This window comes from Apodemus sylvaticus, chromosome 3 (genome assembly GCF_947179515.1).
Source record: "Apodemus sylvaticus chromosome 3, mApoSyl1.1, whole genome shotgun sequence".
NCBI lineage: Eukaryota > Metazoa > Chordata > Mammalia > Rodentia > Muridae > Apodemus > Apodemus sylvaticus.
The window spans coordinates 96,564,948-96,581,085 of NC_067474.1; the positions used below are offsets into that span (position 1 = coordinate 96,564,948).

At 39.7% G+C, this 16,138-nt stretch overlaps 1 protein-coding gene across 1 annotated transcript in view; it reads left to right on the forward strand.

Moving 5' to 3' along the window:
- Positions 1 to 16,138, forward strand: part of Ccdc171 (coiled-coil domain containing 171) — a 338,028-nt gene that overhangs the window by 272,319 nt on the left and 49,571 nt on the right. Inside the window, exon 25 of the mRNA XM_052176698.1 lies at positions 3,769 to 3,921. Coding sequence (XP_052032658.1) covers positions 3,769 to 3,921 — 153 coding nt within the window. The remainder of the gene's footprint in view (positions 1 to 3,768; positions 3,922 to 16,138) is intronic.

The following is a 16,138-nucleotide window of genomic DNA, read 5'->3' on the forward strand; positions in this document are numbered from 1 at the left end:
AGCTGTAAGAGGCAAACCAGTAAGGAACACTCTTCCATGGCTTCCACTTCAGTTTCCTGTTTCTGGGCCCCTGTCTTCCTTTCTTTCCCTGATATCCCTCAGTTATAATAACCTGAGAAATCTGAGATACAAAGTCCTTTCCTCTCCAGGTTACTTTTGGTCCCGTCGCTTTGCCACATCAGTAGAAAAGTAACGGATGCAGAGGGGGATTTTACATGTCTGGCTTCTCACACCTTCTAACACTGCTACATATTTATCTCTAAAATGACTTTTATCTTTTTGTTTCTGAACTACCCCCCCCCCCATTTCCTAGATAACTCTGCGAGCCCCTGAGGTACAAACTTCATTGCAGGGCATTCTCAAAGTCCCTAGGGTGAAAGATAGCGCAGGCCATTTAGGTTCTGGGCACGTGCACAGTCTTGTGCTGCTCTGGTCTCCCTTCTGTGAGCCAGTGGTGATTTAATGTGGGGCCCGGGGTGTCCTGAGAGGGTCGGTGCCAGAGGATTGATCAGGGGCCATTAGGTCCTTGTTCCCCATTTTCCCCACTCCTGGATTCAGATCGCTATTTTTATGTCTTATACCAACGGGCAACTTTCTCCCTGATAAGGAACTGACCTCGCCGGCATCCTGAAATTCATGGTTTGGAGCACTGTGGTACCGGGTTAAACCCCGCCTTCATGGAAGCCGGGAGAGCTATTTCGTGCATCCTTAAATGCTTTATGTTTTTAAAAACATGCTTTGAAGAATCTCATATTATATATTACTTTTACATTTGAGAATCCAGGAAATACTTTCTACATATTTAGGATGTAGGATTGCTTGTTCAATGTTGAACTGTTTCATCTCAAAATAGTCAAAGCTGATTTTTTGGTGATGGAAAAGTGAAACAATTATCTAGTTGGATTTTGCTGTTTGAAGAATAATTCCCATTCTCATTCAGTAATTCCCATTTTCATTCAACGGTTTCCATTTTAATTTAATAATTCCCATTCTCATTCAGTAATTCCCATTCTCATTCAATAATTCCAATTCTCATTCAATAATTCCAATTCTCATTCAATAATTCCCATTCTCATTCAATAATTCCCATTCTCATTCAATAATTCCCATTCTCATTCAATAAGCAGTTATGAATGCTTGCACCCACTTATACATTTCAGATCCTTCTATAGCAAGAATAGATTCATGTGCACTGTGTCCATATGTATGTGAGCACAGATGTGTGAGTCACCTATCAGGTTATGTTATTAGGATTTCACTGCAGAGGTTAAAATCAAATAGTAGCATTTCAATGGGATTCGGGAGTTTATCACTTTTAGAAGCTGCTCTTATGTGAGAGACGTAATACAAAGGGCCAGGAGAAAAACTTTGCTTTAAATTTTCCTTGATTTGAATCTTGCCACTATGCTGCTCGCTTGGTTGTGTCCTGATGCTTTACCCTGAAAAATTAGATTAAAGACAGTCTCTGCCCTATATGATTACTATTAAGAAATATAATAAAGCTTGTACTATAGCTCCTGACTACAGTAAGTTAGTAATAAACACTATGTATTTTAGTTGTCTGGGCCTCACAACAGTTTTGGAAGTAGACAGAGAGTAACTTTCATTCCTATTTTATGTAGTGAGGAAGGAGATGGCGGCCCTGGAGATTTCGTGGTGTTTCCTGAGGACACAATGCTGTATATGTAACAGAGTAAGAGCAGGGTAGATTTACTATCTCATTGGAGAAAAGAAATGAACTCATTAATGAAGAGAGATCTGATACAGGAAGAAACATGTAATTGGATATTTTTGCCTCTTTGGGGATAAATGCAAACCTCATGAACTCTACTACTGAATTGCATCTACAGCCACATTTGTATCTCTGTATTCCATGCTTCTGACACCTCAGGAAATGCCTTGTTAGCATGAGATAGAATTATCTTAAAATGACTCAAGGTGGGCTAGTGGAGGTTGTGGGTATCTACTCACACACCAGGTTGTATCCTGCTTTACTGTTGGGCAGAGAATTTATATTTGATCTTACACTTATACACTCTTTTTTTTATACCTAAAACTATGTTTTTTTTTATCTTGAAAAAAGTATGATTAGTAATTTATTCATTAGATTGAACATTAAGATTATATTTTCCAAGTATCTTTATGCTTTTCTATAAGATAATTTATACCAATAGGTAGATTGCAGTTTTTCATCTCATTTAATTTTTAATTAACACATTCTTCAAAAGTTGTTCCTTCACTCATTACTAAAATACTGAGGACACGCTCTTGGGGATGGAGATGTGTAGACAGTGCCTGGTCCTGTGGGCTGTTTGTCTGGTAAAGAAGACAAATATGTGAAGTAGTAATTGTCTCCAGTGAATGCAGCAATCGAGCTGGTGTGAGCAGCCCACAGGAGCTGGGACAGAAGCTAGCGAACTTTCGGGCCTTGGCAGATGGTTCTTGAAAGAGATGCTGTCTGAGAAGGATGTTTGAGGGCCAGTAGTAATCTATTAATTAAAACCTCTGAATTATCTAGAATTGCAACTCACCTATGTCTGCTTCTCAGACACCGAACACTGGTTCTCACTTGTTCATTAAATTATTTTTCACATGCGTTCAGAATTGTTAAACTAAATACCTGGTCTCTCCAGGCTTTCTCAGTTCAGACCATCAGTGTAATTTGCACATTCCTAGACTCTACCTCTCATTGCATGATGTCTGTAGTAGGAACATTTCCTTCACAAGTACATGGCACTGCTTTTGTGGACATGTCTTTGAAATGTTTGAGTTAATGTTGATGCCCTTGAAGCAGTTTGAAAGATTACTTGAAGAAGGTATAATAGAATCCCTTAGGCTTAAAACTCACTGAAGATTTCCTTTAAGAGAAAAACAAATCCCTAGACAGTGATTCCATGGTACAGCGCTCAGCCCTAAATCTGTACTGTCCAGGGAAGAAGAGGGTGAGTCCGCCAGCACCTGAGTGTGCTCTTCCTCTGCAGGCTGCAGCTGAGGACACCTTTGGGTTACAGGGTGGTAGTTTTACTAACTCAGCTCATTATGAAATATTAATGTTATTTATAAATCCTTGTGTTATGTCTTATAAGATTGAAATTTAGGTCAAATTACAACCTGGATTTAATTTTAGTGCAGAAAATAAGTGTGCCGTATTTAAAACCTGTGTTCTAAATTTTAAGCACAATAGATCAAAGTACTTCTCATTTAAATAAGTCTTCTGGAATGAAGACTCAATTATTTTTCCAACCCCACCCATGTGTGTGTGTGTGTGTGTGTGTGTGTGTGTGTGTGTGTATGAGCCCACACATATGTACATGTGTGCACTTCGATATGCAGGTGTGTGTACATATATGGGGGTGTACATGCATGTGTGCATGTGGTGGCCAGTCTTGTTCCTCAGGAGCCACTCGCCTACTTTTTGAGACAGAGTATTAGTGTAGGATAGGAGTGGCCAGTGAGCTCTATGAATTTTTCAGTGTCCCCTAAGCGGGGGTTGTGTATGCTGTCATGTTCAACTTTTCCCACAGGTGCTGGGGATTGATCTCTGTTTCCTATGCTTGTGTAGCACGCACTCTGCCTCCTGAGCAGCCTCTCCATCCCAAAGCTTCCTTAGTGACTGTTTTCAGTATAAAATGTGTTCACCTCTACTTTCCAAAAACTATGAAAGTTGTTTATTTTCAAGTTTTAATGAATTTGCCTTCACATTACAGAAGTTCTGCGCTGGGGACAACTTTATGTGAACTCTATGTGACATTATTTTCATTTCTTAAGGCCATGATTAAAAGTTTCATGGATGTCTACCAGCTTGCAAGTGCTAGAATCTCTACATTAGAGAAGGAAATGACATCACACCGAAGCCATATCGCGACTCTCAAGTCCGAGCTCCACACAGCTTGTCTCAGAGAGAATGAAAGTTTGCAGTCGGTAAGTCCCGAGCAAAATGTCTTTGTCTTCTTTGGTTCTTGGGCCACATTTATATTTGTGTTTCTGTTGCTCTTAAGACCATTTGGCTATATCTATATGTGTGTGTACGTGTATGTGTGTGTGTGTGTGTGTGTGTGTGTGTGTGTGATTAGGATAAGTCATTTTCAATCAACATAAAATTAGTATGGAGAAACATTTGAGAGAAAAAAAGAAATTTTTCCACTGTATCATGTACAAAGATATGCATATTGTTATCAAGATCAAGCACTACATCAGGAATCCTTTGTTTGGCGGTGCGGCTGACAGTGGGGTTGGCAGTGTGCATAGTTAAGTTTCTAACTGTCTGAAGAGTCAGTGTGTCCCATTAAAACAGAATATTATTAATTATGCGTATAACCAAAATGGTAATTAGAACATGTGATTATTCTCTGTAGAAAACTAGACTTATTCATAATACATGCCTAGCTAAAGATGCATGTTGTGATTCATCTATATGATTAAAATTCTGTTTCAGTACTCATTTTATGTCTTAAAATTGTAGCCATGATGAAATTTGGGCTAATTTAAAACTGGAAAAAAAATCCTACATTTGGGATATGCATTTGGAGAGTTTGACAAAGTGAATGTATGTGTGATGTAGCAAAATGCAGCAAGCGTCAGAGGGTTGCTAGTGACTGGAGCATGTGTTTTCCTTTTTTGATTTGGTTGTGATGCATCAGGGTGACTTCTAAGTACACACTGCCATTTTGGCATTCAGCTGTGGACTCATTTCAGATGACGACAGCAGAATAGGACTTAACCTGACTGACCTTAGGGGCATGAGATTTCAGTTTGGCTCTTCCTTTTTTCCTTTTAGTTTCAGCTCCATTGCTAGAACTTCAGTGATGCCTTTGGGACTGCTGTTTGGAAGCAAAGCTCTCCCTCCTGTCTGACTTGAGTTCCACTCCTCTCTGTCTCCCTTTGCCCCATATTGTCTGTGAATATCTTCTACCTTTCTTGCTTACTATTTTTTTGCCATATCTCCTGCCATTTATTGACCCCAGAGGTATTTTATGTATATGTTTTTATTGCCTGTTTGCCCCCTGCCCTCAGTTGAACCTCAGGTAATCTCTACAAATACAAGCACTTCTAAGGTATTCATCACAATCACAAAGAAACCCTGGGCTAAGAATAGTTTGACCAGAGTTGATACCTAATTTATAAAGACAAATATTAGTAATTTATGCAATAAAAATTAGAAGCCAGTTACTTGGGAACTAAGTAACTCAGTTCAATCTTCTATGACTATATTAGATTTTTTTAAAATGAGAGCTTAATGATACTTTGATTTTTACTAAGAGAAATTAAGATAAAAAGGGAAAATTATACATTTGAATTTACGTATTCACCTTTCTTCATGTTTATTCTCTGATCTCATTTGTTAGTAATGAACTATACTGTTTAGCTTATGTTCACTGGGTTGAATTGTACCAACCCATATGGCTTGTTACTATTAGTCACATAAGAGTACTCCATTGAATTTTAAGAATGGCAAAACTTGATAAGCAGAATGTGTTTCTCCTATTGCTATTATTATTATTTTTTGCCAATTACCTTTTTTAAAAAAGTGTTATTATACTTACTGTTTTGCCCAAACTGTACTGCCTCCCTGGTCTGAACAGACTGTGCTTCTCACCTCGCATGTGAGGCATGTTTACTCTGGCACGGGTTCTCACGAAGGGAATGCGTACGCTGTCAGGGTTCCTCCTGGTGATGTCTCGTACCGTCCTGGGAGAAGGCTGGCCAGTTCAGTGTCTATGCATTGCACCCTTTGTCGAGGGTCGCTCTTTCTAAAGCAGCCACACGTCTTCATGGTGCTTCTGTTTGTCACGCCATTTGCACGTGTGCTCCTTCTCATTTGAGCTTCTTCAGGACTCTGAGGGAAGGAGAGGAGCAAGCCTTAGACTTTGTGTGATGTGGATGAGAAGCAACACTGTTGGGTGAGTACGAGCACACACTGCGAGGGTGTATTCAGAGTTCAACTAAGGATACATTGCAAAAAAATTAACATGTTTTTATAGCAGAAATTCATAGTTATAAATTATAAGTATAATTATAATATAAATTATATCCCACATAGTAAGTACATTTTGTTGCTTTAAAAAATGCAGTATTTTTATTACATAGGGTTTTATCTTTACAGTAGGAAATCTAGAAGCAGGTGCTTATTTTTTCCAGTTTAGTGGTTTATTTTATAAATGCAATTTCTGAGCTTCTTCTTTGTTGTTCTCAGATGTAGCAGTTGACTCTAGGATTTTAAGTCACATCCATGTTAGAGGGAGAGGGTGCTTTGGCAGTATCTGTACATAGATTCTAGTTCTGTCCATGCCAATGATGGGATTTGGATTTTAGAACTTCCACCCATAAATTGGGATGTTGATGCTGCTTCCTAACAGAGAAATCCGAGAAGTCACCTGAGGAATGATCAAGTGCTTTGGACTTTGCCTTGTACTTAAATGAGCAGTTGAGGTGTGTGTGGGTGTGTGTGTGTGTGTGTGTGTGTGTGTATGTATGTGTTTGTACTATAGCTTGACTGTGTACTTTTCTGTCTATGATGGCATCAGTGTATTCCAAAACCTGAGTTCTCTGCTCTTTCTGAGGTCTTTCTTTCTCTTTTTTCATCAACACATTCTTAAATTTCAGTCTAGAAAGGTCCAGGGATAAAGCTAGGAAATCCACCTTATAATTCCTGAGTATACATTAAGGTTTTCAAGGAGGTTGTGAAAGAAAAACCAAAATATGGAGGATGAAATGTCACAAGAAGAATCTGTATTCGGCAGTGTTGGGTGCTTTGGAAGTACAGTGGAACAGAGGTTAAAAATATTCTTTAGACTTGACCAGGGAAGCCACTGGTTACCTTAAGGAAAGCTCTTTTAGTAAGGTATTGGTGAGTTTGGAGGAACAGACTCTTTCCAAACCATAGTGACTTTACCACTACTTCAAGGATTTAGCAGCTGGGTATAAGACAGAGGCATATGTTTTGACAGTCCAGGGAATTCTAAGATAGGAGTGATTTTAGCAGGCTATTTGAGATCCCTAAGTATAGGCATCCTAACTTCTGTCCAGCGTGCTATGTTTTTATCATTTTAGTGCACAGCATGTTTTTTTTATAATCCTTTCCGTTTTGCCTATCTATGTTTTATATTTACTGTGATTTTTTTTCTAAAAGGGATGGATTAGTTTTCCTTTATGCATTTTCAGAATCTCTGGTTTTAAATTAAGTAATTAGGGCATTTATAATTAATATATTACTAATAGACAAGTTTTTCTACCATTTAAAAAGTATTTGGAGGGCCATCAGCAGTGGAACCAAGGAGACAGGGTCCAGGCAGGCCCTGTGCCTACGACCACTGACTATCGCTGGCCAGCCGGGCTGCAAGTGGTGGTGGATTTACAGTGCCTTTCACCGCACTGAAGCCACATCAGAACTCTGCCTCCTGCCAGTCAGTTACGAGAGACTCTCTGCCATCTTGGCTCTCGGATGCCAGAGAGAACTGACAGCCTGAAGTATGCAAACATAACCCAAGGCCAACATCGTGGGGGTCTAAGCCTGACAGGTGTTGGCCTGCACCCAGGCCCTGGGCTGTTCAGGGGACCATCAGTGTGCCAACCCGGCAAGGAGGTTGTCAGACCAGTAGTCTGTCCAGGCGCGTGCACCGCCATTTTGGTTACGGGATGCCAGAGAGTTCTAGCAGGCAAAGCCAGCTAACAGTCATAGCACAAGGCTAACATAGCAGGGGTCTAAGCCCGACAGGCATTGGACTGCACCCAGGCCCTGGGTTTCTGGTGGGCCATCTGTGTGCCAACCCGGCCAGGAGGTTATCAGCCCGGCAGACTGTCCCAGGACTTGCAGAGGGCGCGCACAGCCATCTTGGCTACCTGACAGAACCAGTTAACAGTTATAGCCCGAAGCAAACATTGCTTGGGCCTAAGCCTGCCAGGCTTTTGCCTAGACTCAGGGTCTAAGCAGCTAGGCTAGCCTTGTGTGCACCAACCCAGTTGGGGGAGTGGCTGCCCAGCAGAGTGATCACCACTTGGAAAAGGTCCCGCAGCATACACCATCAGCACTCCCTGAAGGAACAAAACGGTCACCACCTGGTTCACAGAGACAATCTGGGGCAAGGCACACTAGGGCTCCAAGGGCACCCAAGAGGAGGGCAGCATATCAGCCATCTGTGACAGGGGAAATCCAGCCATCCAGTGTTGCAGAAACCCAGCCATCCAGTGTTGCCAAAATATCCCTACAGCCTCACAGGAGGCTCAAACATCATCCAGAGAAAAGACCAACTAACGCCAGAAATAACAAGATGGCAAAGGGCAAACGTAGGAACACTACTAACAGAAATCTAGGCAATATGGCAGCGTCTGAACCAAACTCTCCAATATCAGCAAGTCCTGGTTAGGCCAACACACCAGAAAAACAAGATTTGGATTTAAAATCACTGGTCATGATGCTGCTAGAAGAACACAAAAAGGACATAAATGAATATCTTAAGGAAATACAGGGGAACATGAATAAGCTAGAAACCCGTATAATGGAAACACAAAAACCACTTAAAGAAATTCAGGAGAATAAGCTCAAGAGATAGAAGCCATAAAGAAGAAACGCAAAAGAAAAAAAAATTAAATAATGCAGGAGAAAGGGAGTCAAATGGCAGAAGTCATAAAAGAGGAAATACGGTGTGTGCACCCAGAGGCAGACTGGGAGCGCATGGCTTGCTCTGGCAGCAGGGAGCTTAGGTTCCAGTCCTGAGGCCTCCTGGCGGGAGCCTTCAGATCACCACTTCGGGATCCAGAACAGCCTGGCCTGCAACACCACATCTCCAGGTCCTGCAAGAGGCCAGTGGGGCACCCGGGAGGCCGGCTGGGAGGAGTCAGTCTGTTCTGGTGAGTCCAGCAGGCCCAGGCGGGAGCCTTCAGGTGTCTGCTTCAGGATCTGAACAGGCTTGGCCACAGCACCCTGTCTCCAGGCAGTGCAGGAGGTCAGCTGTGCACCAGAGGCCACACCAGAAAAACAAGATTTTTTGGGGGGGAAGAGGCAGCTTGCACTGGTGAGTCCAGCATTAATAAGGCCAACTAACACCAGTGAGAACTAGATGGCAAAAGGCAAATGCAGGAACGTCACTAACAGTAATCAAGGCAATATGGCAGCATCTGAACCCAATTCTCCTTTAACAGCATGTCCTGGATACCCCATCACACCAGAAAAACAAGATTTGGATCTAAAACCACTGGTCATGATGCTGGTACAGGAACACATGAAGGACATACTTAAAGAAATTCAGGAGAAAATGGATCAAAAGTTAGAAGCCCTTACAAGGGAAACACAAAAATCATTGAAAGAAATTCAGGAGAATACAAAAGCCAAAAAGGAGGAAACACAAAAATCACTTAAAGAAACACAGGAGAACTTTGGTCAACAGGCTGAAGTCATGAAAGAGGAAACACAAAAATCTCTTAAAGAATTACAGGAAAGCACAAACAAGCAAGTGTAGGAGCTAAGCAAAACCATCCAGGATCTAAAATCAGAAGTAGAAACAACTAAGAAAACTCAAAGGGAGACAACTTTGGACATAGAAAACCTTGGGAAGAAAACAGGGATCATAGATGGGAATGTCAACAGCAGAATACAAGAGATAGAAGAAAGAATCTCAGATGCTGAAGATACCATAGAAACCATGGACTCAATGGTTAAAGAAAATGCAAAATGCAAAAAGCTTGTAACCCCAAACATCCAGGAAATCCAGGACACAATGAGAAGACCAAACCTAAGGATTATAGGCATAGATGAGAGTGAAGATTTACAACTTAAAGGGCCAGCAAATATCTTCAATAAAATTATGGAAGAAAACTTCCCTAACCTAAAGAGAGAGATGCCCATGAATATACAAGAAGCCTACAGAACTCCAAACAGGCTGGACCAGAACAGAAATACCTCCCGTCACATAATAATCAAAACACCAAATGTTCTAAACAAAGAAAGAATATTGAAGGCAGTAAGAGAAAAAGGCCAAGTAACATATAAATAAAGACCTATCAGAATCACAGCAGACTTCTCACCTGAGACTAAGAAAGCTAGAAGATCCTGGGCAGATCTTATGCAGACTCTAAGAGAACACAAATGCCAGCCAAAACTACTATACCCAGCAAACCTTTTCCATGACAAAACCATGTTTACCCAATATCTATCCACAAACCCAGCCCTACAAAGGATAATAGGAGGAAAACACCAATACAAGGAGGGAAACTTCACCCTGGAAAAAGCAAGATAGTAACCTTCTTTCATCAAATCCAAAAGAAGTTAACCAATCAAATTTAAAAAATAACATCAAAAATGACAGGAAGTAATAATCACTATTCCTTAATATCTCTTAGCATCAATGGACTCAATGCCCCAATAAAAAGACATAGACTAACTGACTGGATACGAAAACAGGACCCTACATTTTGCTGCATACAGGAAACACACCTCAGGGTCAAAGACAAACACTATCTTAGAGTAAAAGGCTAGAAGACAATTTTACAAGCAAATGGTCTCAGGAAACAAGCTGGAGTAGCCATTCTAATATCAGATAAAATTGACTTTCAAAACAAAGTCATAAAAAGAGACTCTGAGGGACACTTCTTGCTGGTCAAAGGAAAAATACAACAAGAAGAACTCTCAATCCTGAACATCTATGCTCCAAATGCAAGCGCACCCTCATTCATAAAAGAAACTTTACTAAAGCTCAAAGCACACATTGCACCTAACACAATAATTGTGGGTGACTTCAACACTGCACTTTCCTCAATGAACCGATCAGGAAAACAGAAACTGAACAGGGACACAGTGAAACTAATTGAAGCTTTGGACCAATTAGATTTAACAGATATATATATAGAACATTCTATCCTAAAGCAAAAGAATATACCTTTTTCTCAGCACCTCATGGTACCTTCTCCAAAATCGACCATATAATTGGTCACAAGACAGACCCCAACAAATATAAGAAGATCAAACTAATCTCATGCCTCCTATCAGATCACTATGGAGTAAAAGTGGTCTTCAATAGCAACAAAAACAACAGAAAACCCACATACACATGGAACCTGAACAATATTCTACTCAATGATAACTTGGTCAAGGAAGAAATAAAGAAAGAAATTAAATACTTTTTAGAACTTAATGATAATGAAGACACAACATACCCAAATCTATGGGACACAATGAAAGCAGGGCTAAGAGGAAAACTCATAGCCCCGAGTGCCTCCAAAAAGAAAATGGAGAGAGCATACATTACCAGCTTAATGACACACCTGAAAGCCTTGGAACAAAAAGAAGCTATTTCACCCAGGAGGAGTAGAAGGCAGGAAATCATCAAACTCAGGGCCAAAATCAATCAAGTAGAAACAAAGAGAACCATACAAAGAATCAACAAAACCAGGAGCTGGTTCTTTGAGAAAATCAACAAGATAGATAAACCCTTAGCAAGACTAACCAAAGGGCACAGAGACAGTATCCAGATTAACAAACTTAGAAATGAAAAGGGAGATATAACAACAGATACTGAGGAAATTAAAAAAATCATTAGATCCTACTACAAAAGCCTATACTCAACACAACTGGAGAATCTGGAGGAAATGGACAGTTTCCTAGACAGATATCTGACACCAAAACTAAATCAGGATCAAATAGATCATCTAAACAGTCCCATAACACCCGAAGAAATAAAAAGGGTCATAGAAAGTTTCCCAACCAAAAAAAGCATGGGACCAGATGACTTCAGTGCAGAATTCTATCAGACCTTTATAGAAGACATAATACCAATACTCTTCAAACTATTCCACAAAATAGAAACAGAAGGAACTCTACCCAACTCATCCTATGAAGCCACAATTACGCTGATACCAAAACCACACAAAGATCCAACAAAGAAAGAGAACTTCAGGCCAATTTCTCTTATGAATATTGATGCAAAAATACTTAATAAAATTCTTGCCAACCGAATCTAAGAACACATCAAAACGATCATCCACCATGATCAAGTAGGCTTCATCCCCGGGATGCAGGGATGGTTCAATATAAGGAAATCCATCAATGCTGTCCACTATATAAGCAAACTCAAAGAACAAAAACCATATGATCATCGCATTAGATGCAGAAAAGCATTTGACAAAATTCAGCATCCTTTCATGCTAAAAGTCTTGGAAAGAACAGGAATTCAAGGCCCATACCTAAACATTGTTAAAGCAATATACAGCCAACCGGTAGCCAACATCAAACTAAATGGAGAGAAAATTGAAGCAATCCCACTAAAATCAGGGACTAGACAAGGCTGTCCTCCCTTTCCATATCTTTTCAATATAGTACTTGAAATTCTAGCTAGAGCAATTAGACAACATAAGGAGGTCAAGGGGATACAAATTGGAAAGGAAGAAGTCAAATTATCACTATTTGAAGATGACTTGATAGTCTACTTAAGTGACCTGAAAACCTTCACCAGAGAACTCCTACAGCTGATAAACAACTTCAGGAAAGTGGCTGGTTATAAAATCAACTCAAGCAAATCAGTTGCCTTCCTATACTCAAAGGATAAGCAGGCTGAGAAAGAAGTTAGGGAAATGACACCCTTCACAATAGCCACAAACAATGTAAAGTATCTTGGTGTGACTCTAACCAAACAAGTGAAAGATCTATACGACAAGAACTTCATGTCTCTGAAGAAGGAAATGGAAGAAGGCCTCAGAAAATGGAAACATCTGCCATGCTCGTGGATTGGCAGGATTAATATAGTTAAAATGGCCATCTTGCCAAAAGCGATCTATAGATTCAATGCAATCCCCATCAAAATCCCAACTCAGTTCTTCACAGAGTTAGAAAAGGCAATTCTCAAATTCATCTGGAATAACAAAAAACCCAGGATAGCTAAAACTATTCTCAACAACAAAAGAAATTCTGGGGGAATCAGTATCCCTGACTTCAAGCAATACTACAGAGCCATAGTGTTAAAAACTGCATGGTATTGGCACAGTGACAGACAAGTGGACCAATGGAATAGAATTGAAGATCCAGAAATGAATCCACACAGCTATGGTCACTTGATCTTCGACAAAGGAGCCGAAAACATCCAGTGGAAAAAGATAGCCTTTTCTTTTCTTTTTTTTTTTTATGAGTAATTATTTTTTTATTCGATATAATTTATTTACATTTCAAATGATTTCCCCTTTTCTAGCCCCCCCACTCCCCGAAAGTCCCGTAAGCCCCCTTCTCTTCCCCTGTCCTCCCATCCACCCCTTCCCACTTCCCCGTTCTGGTTTTGCTGAATACTGTTTCACTGAGTCTTTCCAGAACCAGGGGCCACTCCTCCTTTCTTCTTGTACCTCATTTGATGTGTGGATTATGTTTTGGGTATTCCAGTTTTCTAGGTTAATATCCACTTATTAGTGAGTGCATACCATGATTCACCTTTTGAGTCTGGGTTACCTCACTGAGTATGATATTCTCTAGCTCCATCCATTTGCCTAAGAATTTCATGAATTCGTTGTTTCTAATGGCTGAATAGTACTCCATTGTGTAGATATACCACATTTTTTGCATCCACTCTTCTGTTGAGGGATACCTGGGTTTTTTCCAGCCTCTGGCAATTATAAATAGGGCTGCTATGAACATAGTAGAACATGTATCCTTATTACATGGTGGGGAGTCTTCTGGGTATATGCCCAGGAGTGGTATAGCAGGATCTTCTGGAAGTGAGGTGCCCAGTTTTCGGAGGAACCGCCAGACTGCTTTCCAGAGTGGTTGTACCAATTTGCAACCCCACCAGCAGTGGAGGAGTGTTCCTCTTTCTCCACACCCTCTCCAACACCTGCTGTCTCCTGAATTTTTAATCTTAGCCATTCTGACTGGTGTAAGGTGAAATCTTAGGGTTGTTTTGATTTGCATTTCCCTAATGACTAATGAAGTTGAGCATTTTTTAAGATGCTTCTCCGCCATCCGAAGTTCTTCAAGTGAGAATTCTTTGTTTAACTCTGTACCCCATTTTTTACCTCCTCAAAGAATGGATACAACCTTACAAAGATTCTTCATCCCTCATCAAGTTTCATTACAGAAAAACCACACAATCAAAATGTTGAATTTGAAGCTCAGTTCTAATGTGTATATATAAAAAATACTTTCTCACCTAAAGCTCAGAGAATATTGAGGAAGAGGGGCTGGAAGAACATAAGAGACAGATAATCAGGGAGTTTGCTGTGAGACTGTACTCCCTAGTAATGTCACACATTTATAACGTCTCGCTCACAATTGTAACTGCCCAAATGTGAACTGAACAGGGACAACAACAATAGACATGCCAAAGAGATGGGGGAAGGCTCATAAGGCCTCAACATTACACAAAGAACTACAGGCAACTAAGGAATTCTGGGCGCAGGAGATATAGTTTTCCTCAGGGAAGAACAAACCAACTAGTTGTCCAATACCAAATGCTTAGCCCTGAAAACAAGCATACAAGTTACATTATCCAGACTAAGTTTGTGTATTTATGAATATACATTTATATGCATAGACATATATCCTTGCAGTAACAATGAAAAAAGAGCTCATTAATTTGAAAGAATCGAAGAAGGATTTGAGGAGTGAAAAAGAGGGACAAATAATATAATTGTATTATAATCTCAAAAAGAAAACAAAACAGTCTCTACTGGGATGTAAGTTATTTGTTTTCTTGTGATCACATCATAATTGACCTAAATCTCTGTTTACTATCTTTTTTTTTTGTAAGTCTGAGGATAACTCTTAAGCATTTGTTTTAGAGATTCAACATTATAATGGATTTTGTTAGCTCCCTTTCATTTTACAATGTTTTCACTTCACTTTCATTTTTAGGAAAGTATTTTCATTGTTTATGAAATTCTATATTGACAACAGTCTTCCCACTCTGAGATGTTTTGTGGCTCCCTTTCCTCTGTCTTTGTTTCTGGGGTGGAGTCTGCAGTTACTCAAATGATTATCTTTCTATGACTTTTATTTTATTTTTTTTCTCAACCTTCATTCAAGGTTTTCCGTATCACTTTTCCCCACTTGGATTATAGTGTGTCCCTGCACAGTCAGTTGTCGGGTTGTTGTGGGCCAGTGGGTGGAGTTTGCGCTCTTCAGTGACTTTCTGGCATCTATGCATTGCATCTTTGTGCAGATGTGGGAGATCTTCAGCCCTTATCCTTAGAATCTCTCTAAGTTGTTGTAGAAACTATAGTCAAGGTTTCTGTTCCCCACTGATTTTCCCCTATTTTATTTCTCCAACTTTTGGATTAAATGAATTCTGTGAATTCACACAGGGTCAAACTATATTTCCTCTGACATATCTTCTGTAAAGCACATACAGTACAAATCTAATTTCAGAACTATATGTTTTTTAGTTCTAAAATTTCAATCGTTCCTTTTATAATTTTTTTCTACTGAAAAATAATATGCCTTCATTCATCCTCTTGGAGATGGAGGGAGGAGGAATGGGATGAGGCACTGTAGGAGGGTGGACCAGGAGAGGGGTTATGGCTGTAAAAAACTAAAAGTAATAAAAAAAAGAATTTCAGTTGCTGCTTTAGTCTTTGTTTTATAATTTTGCATCGACTTCCTCGTAGGAGTACCACGTACTTACTGCCTTTTTTTGTTTTGGGTCATGAGCCTAGCCTCTAATGTCTGAGCCACCTCTTCAGCCTTGTCTTCTTTTCTAAGAATGTGACAAAGTTTCTTATTTTTAGTGTGTTGAATAACTTTAGGCAATTTCTTGAACGTTTTATACATTGTGTAGTTTAAATTATAACTCTTATTATATATTGATATCTACATATATCATAACAATTTATCATTAATTTTACTAATTTTATTGCTAGAAGTGGTGAGAATGTTACTTCTTTGCTGTTTTCTATGGCAGGCGTTCTGACGTCTCTCATGTCTTTCCAGTCACATGGGAGATGGTACTTTTCCTAGCCTTATAATTTAAATCTTACTAGGTGAGTTGTGTAACCAAGAAATTATAAATGGAAGTGACCTGTTATTTCCTAATGGAAGTACTTAGTAGTTCCTACATGACCACATGTAGTCTTCATTTTAAAGTCATGTTTCTTATTTTTGAGATGATAATATAATTACCTCATTTCTCTCCTCTCTTTTCCTCCTTCAACTCTCCTATAGGCTCCGCCC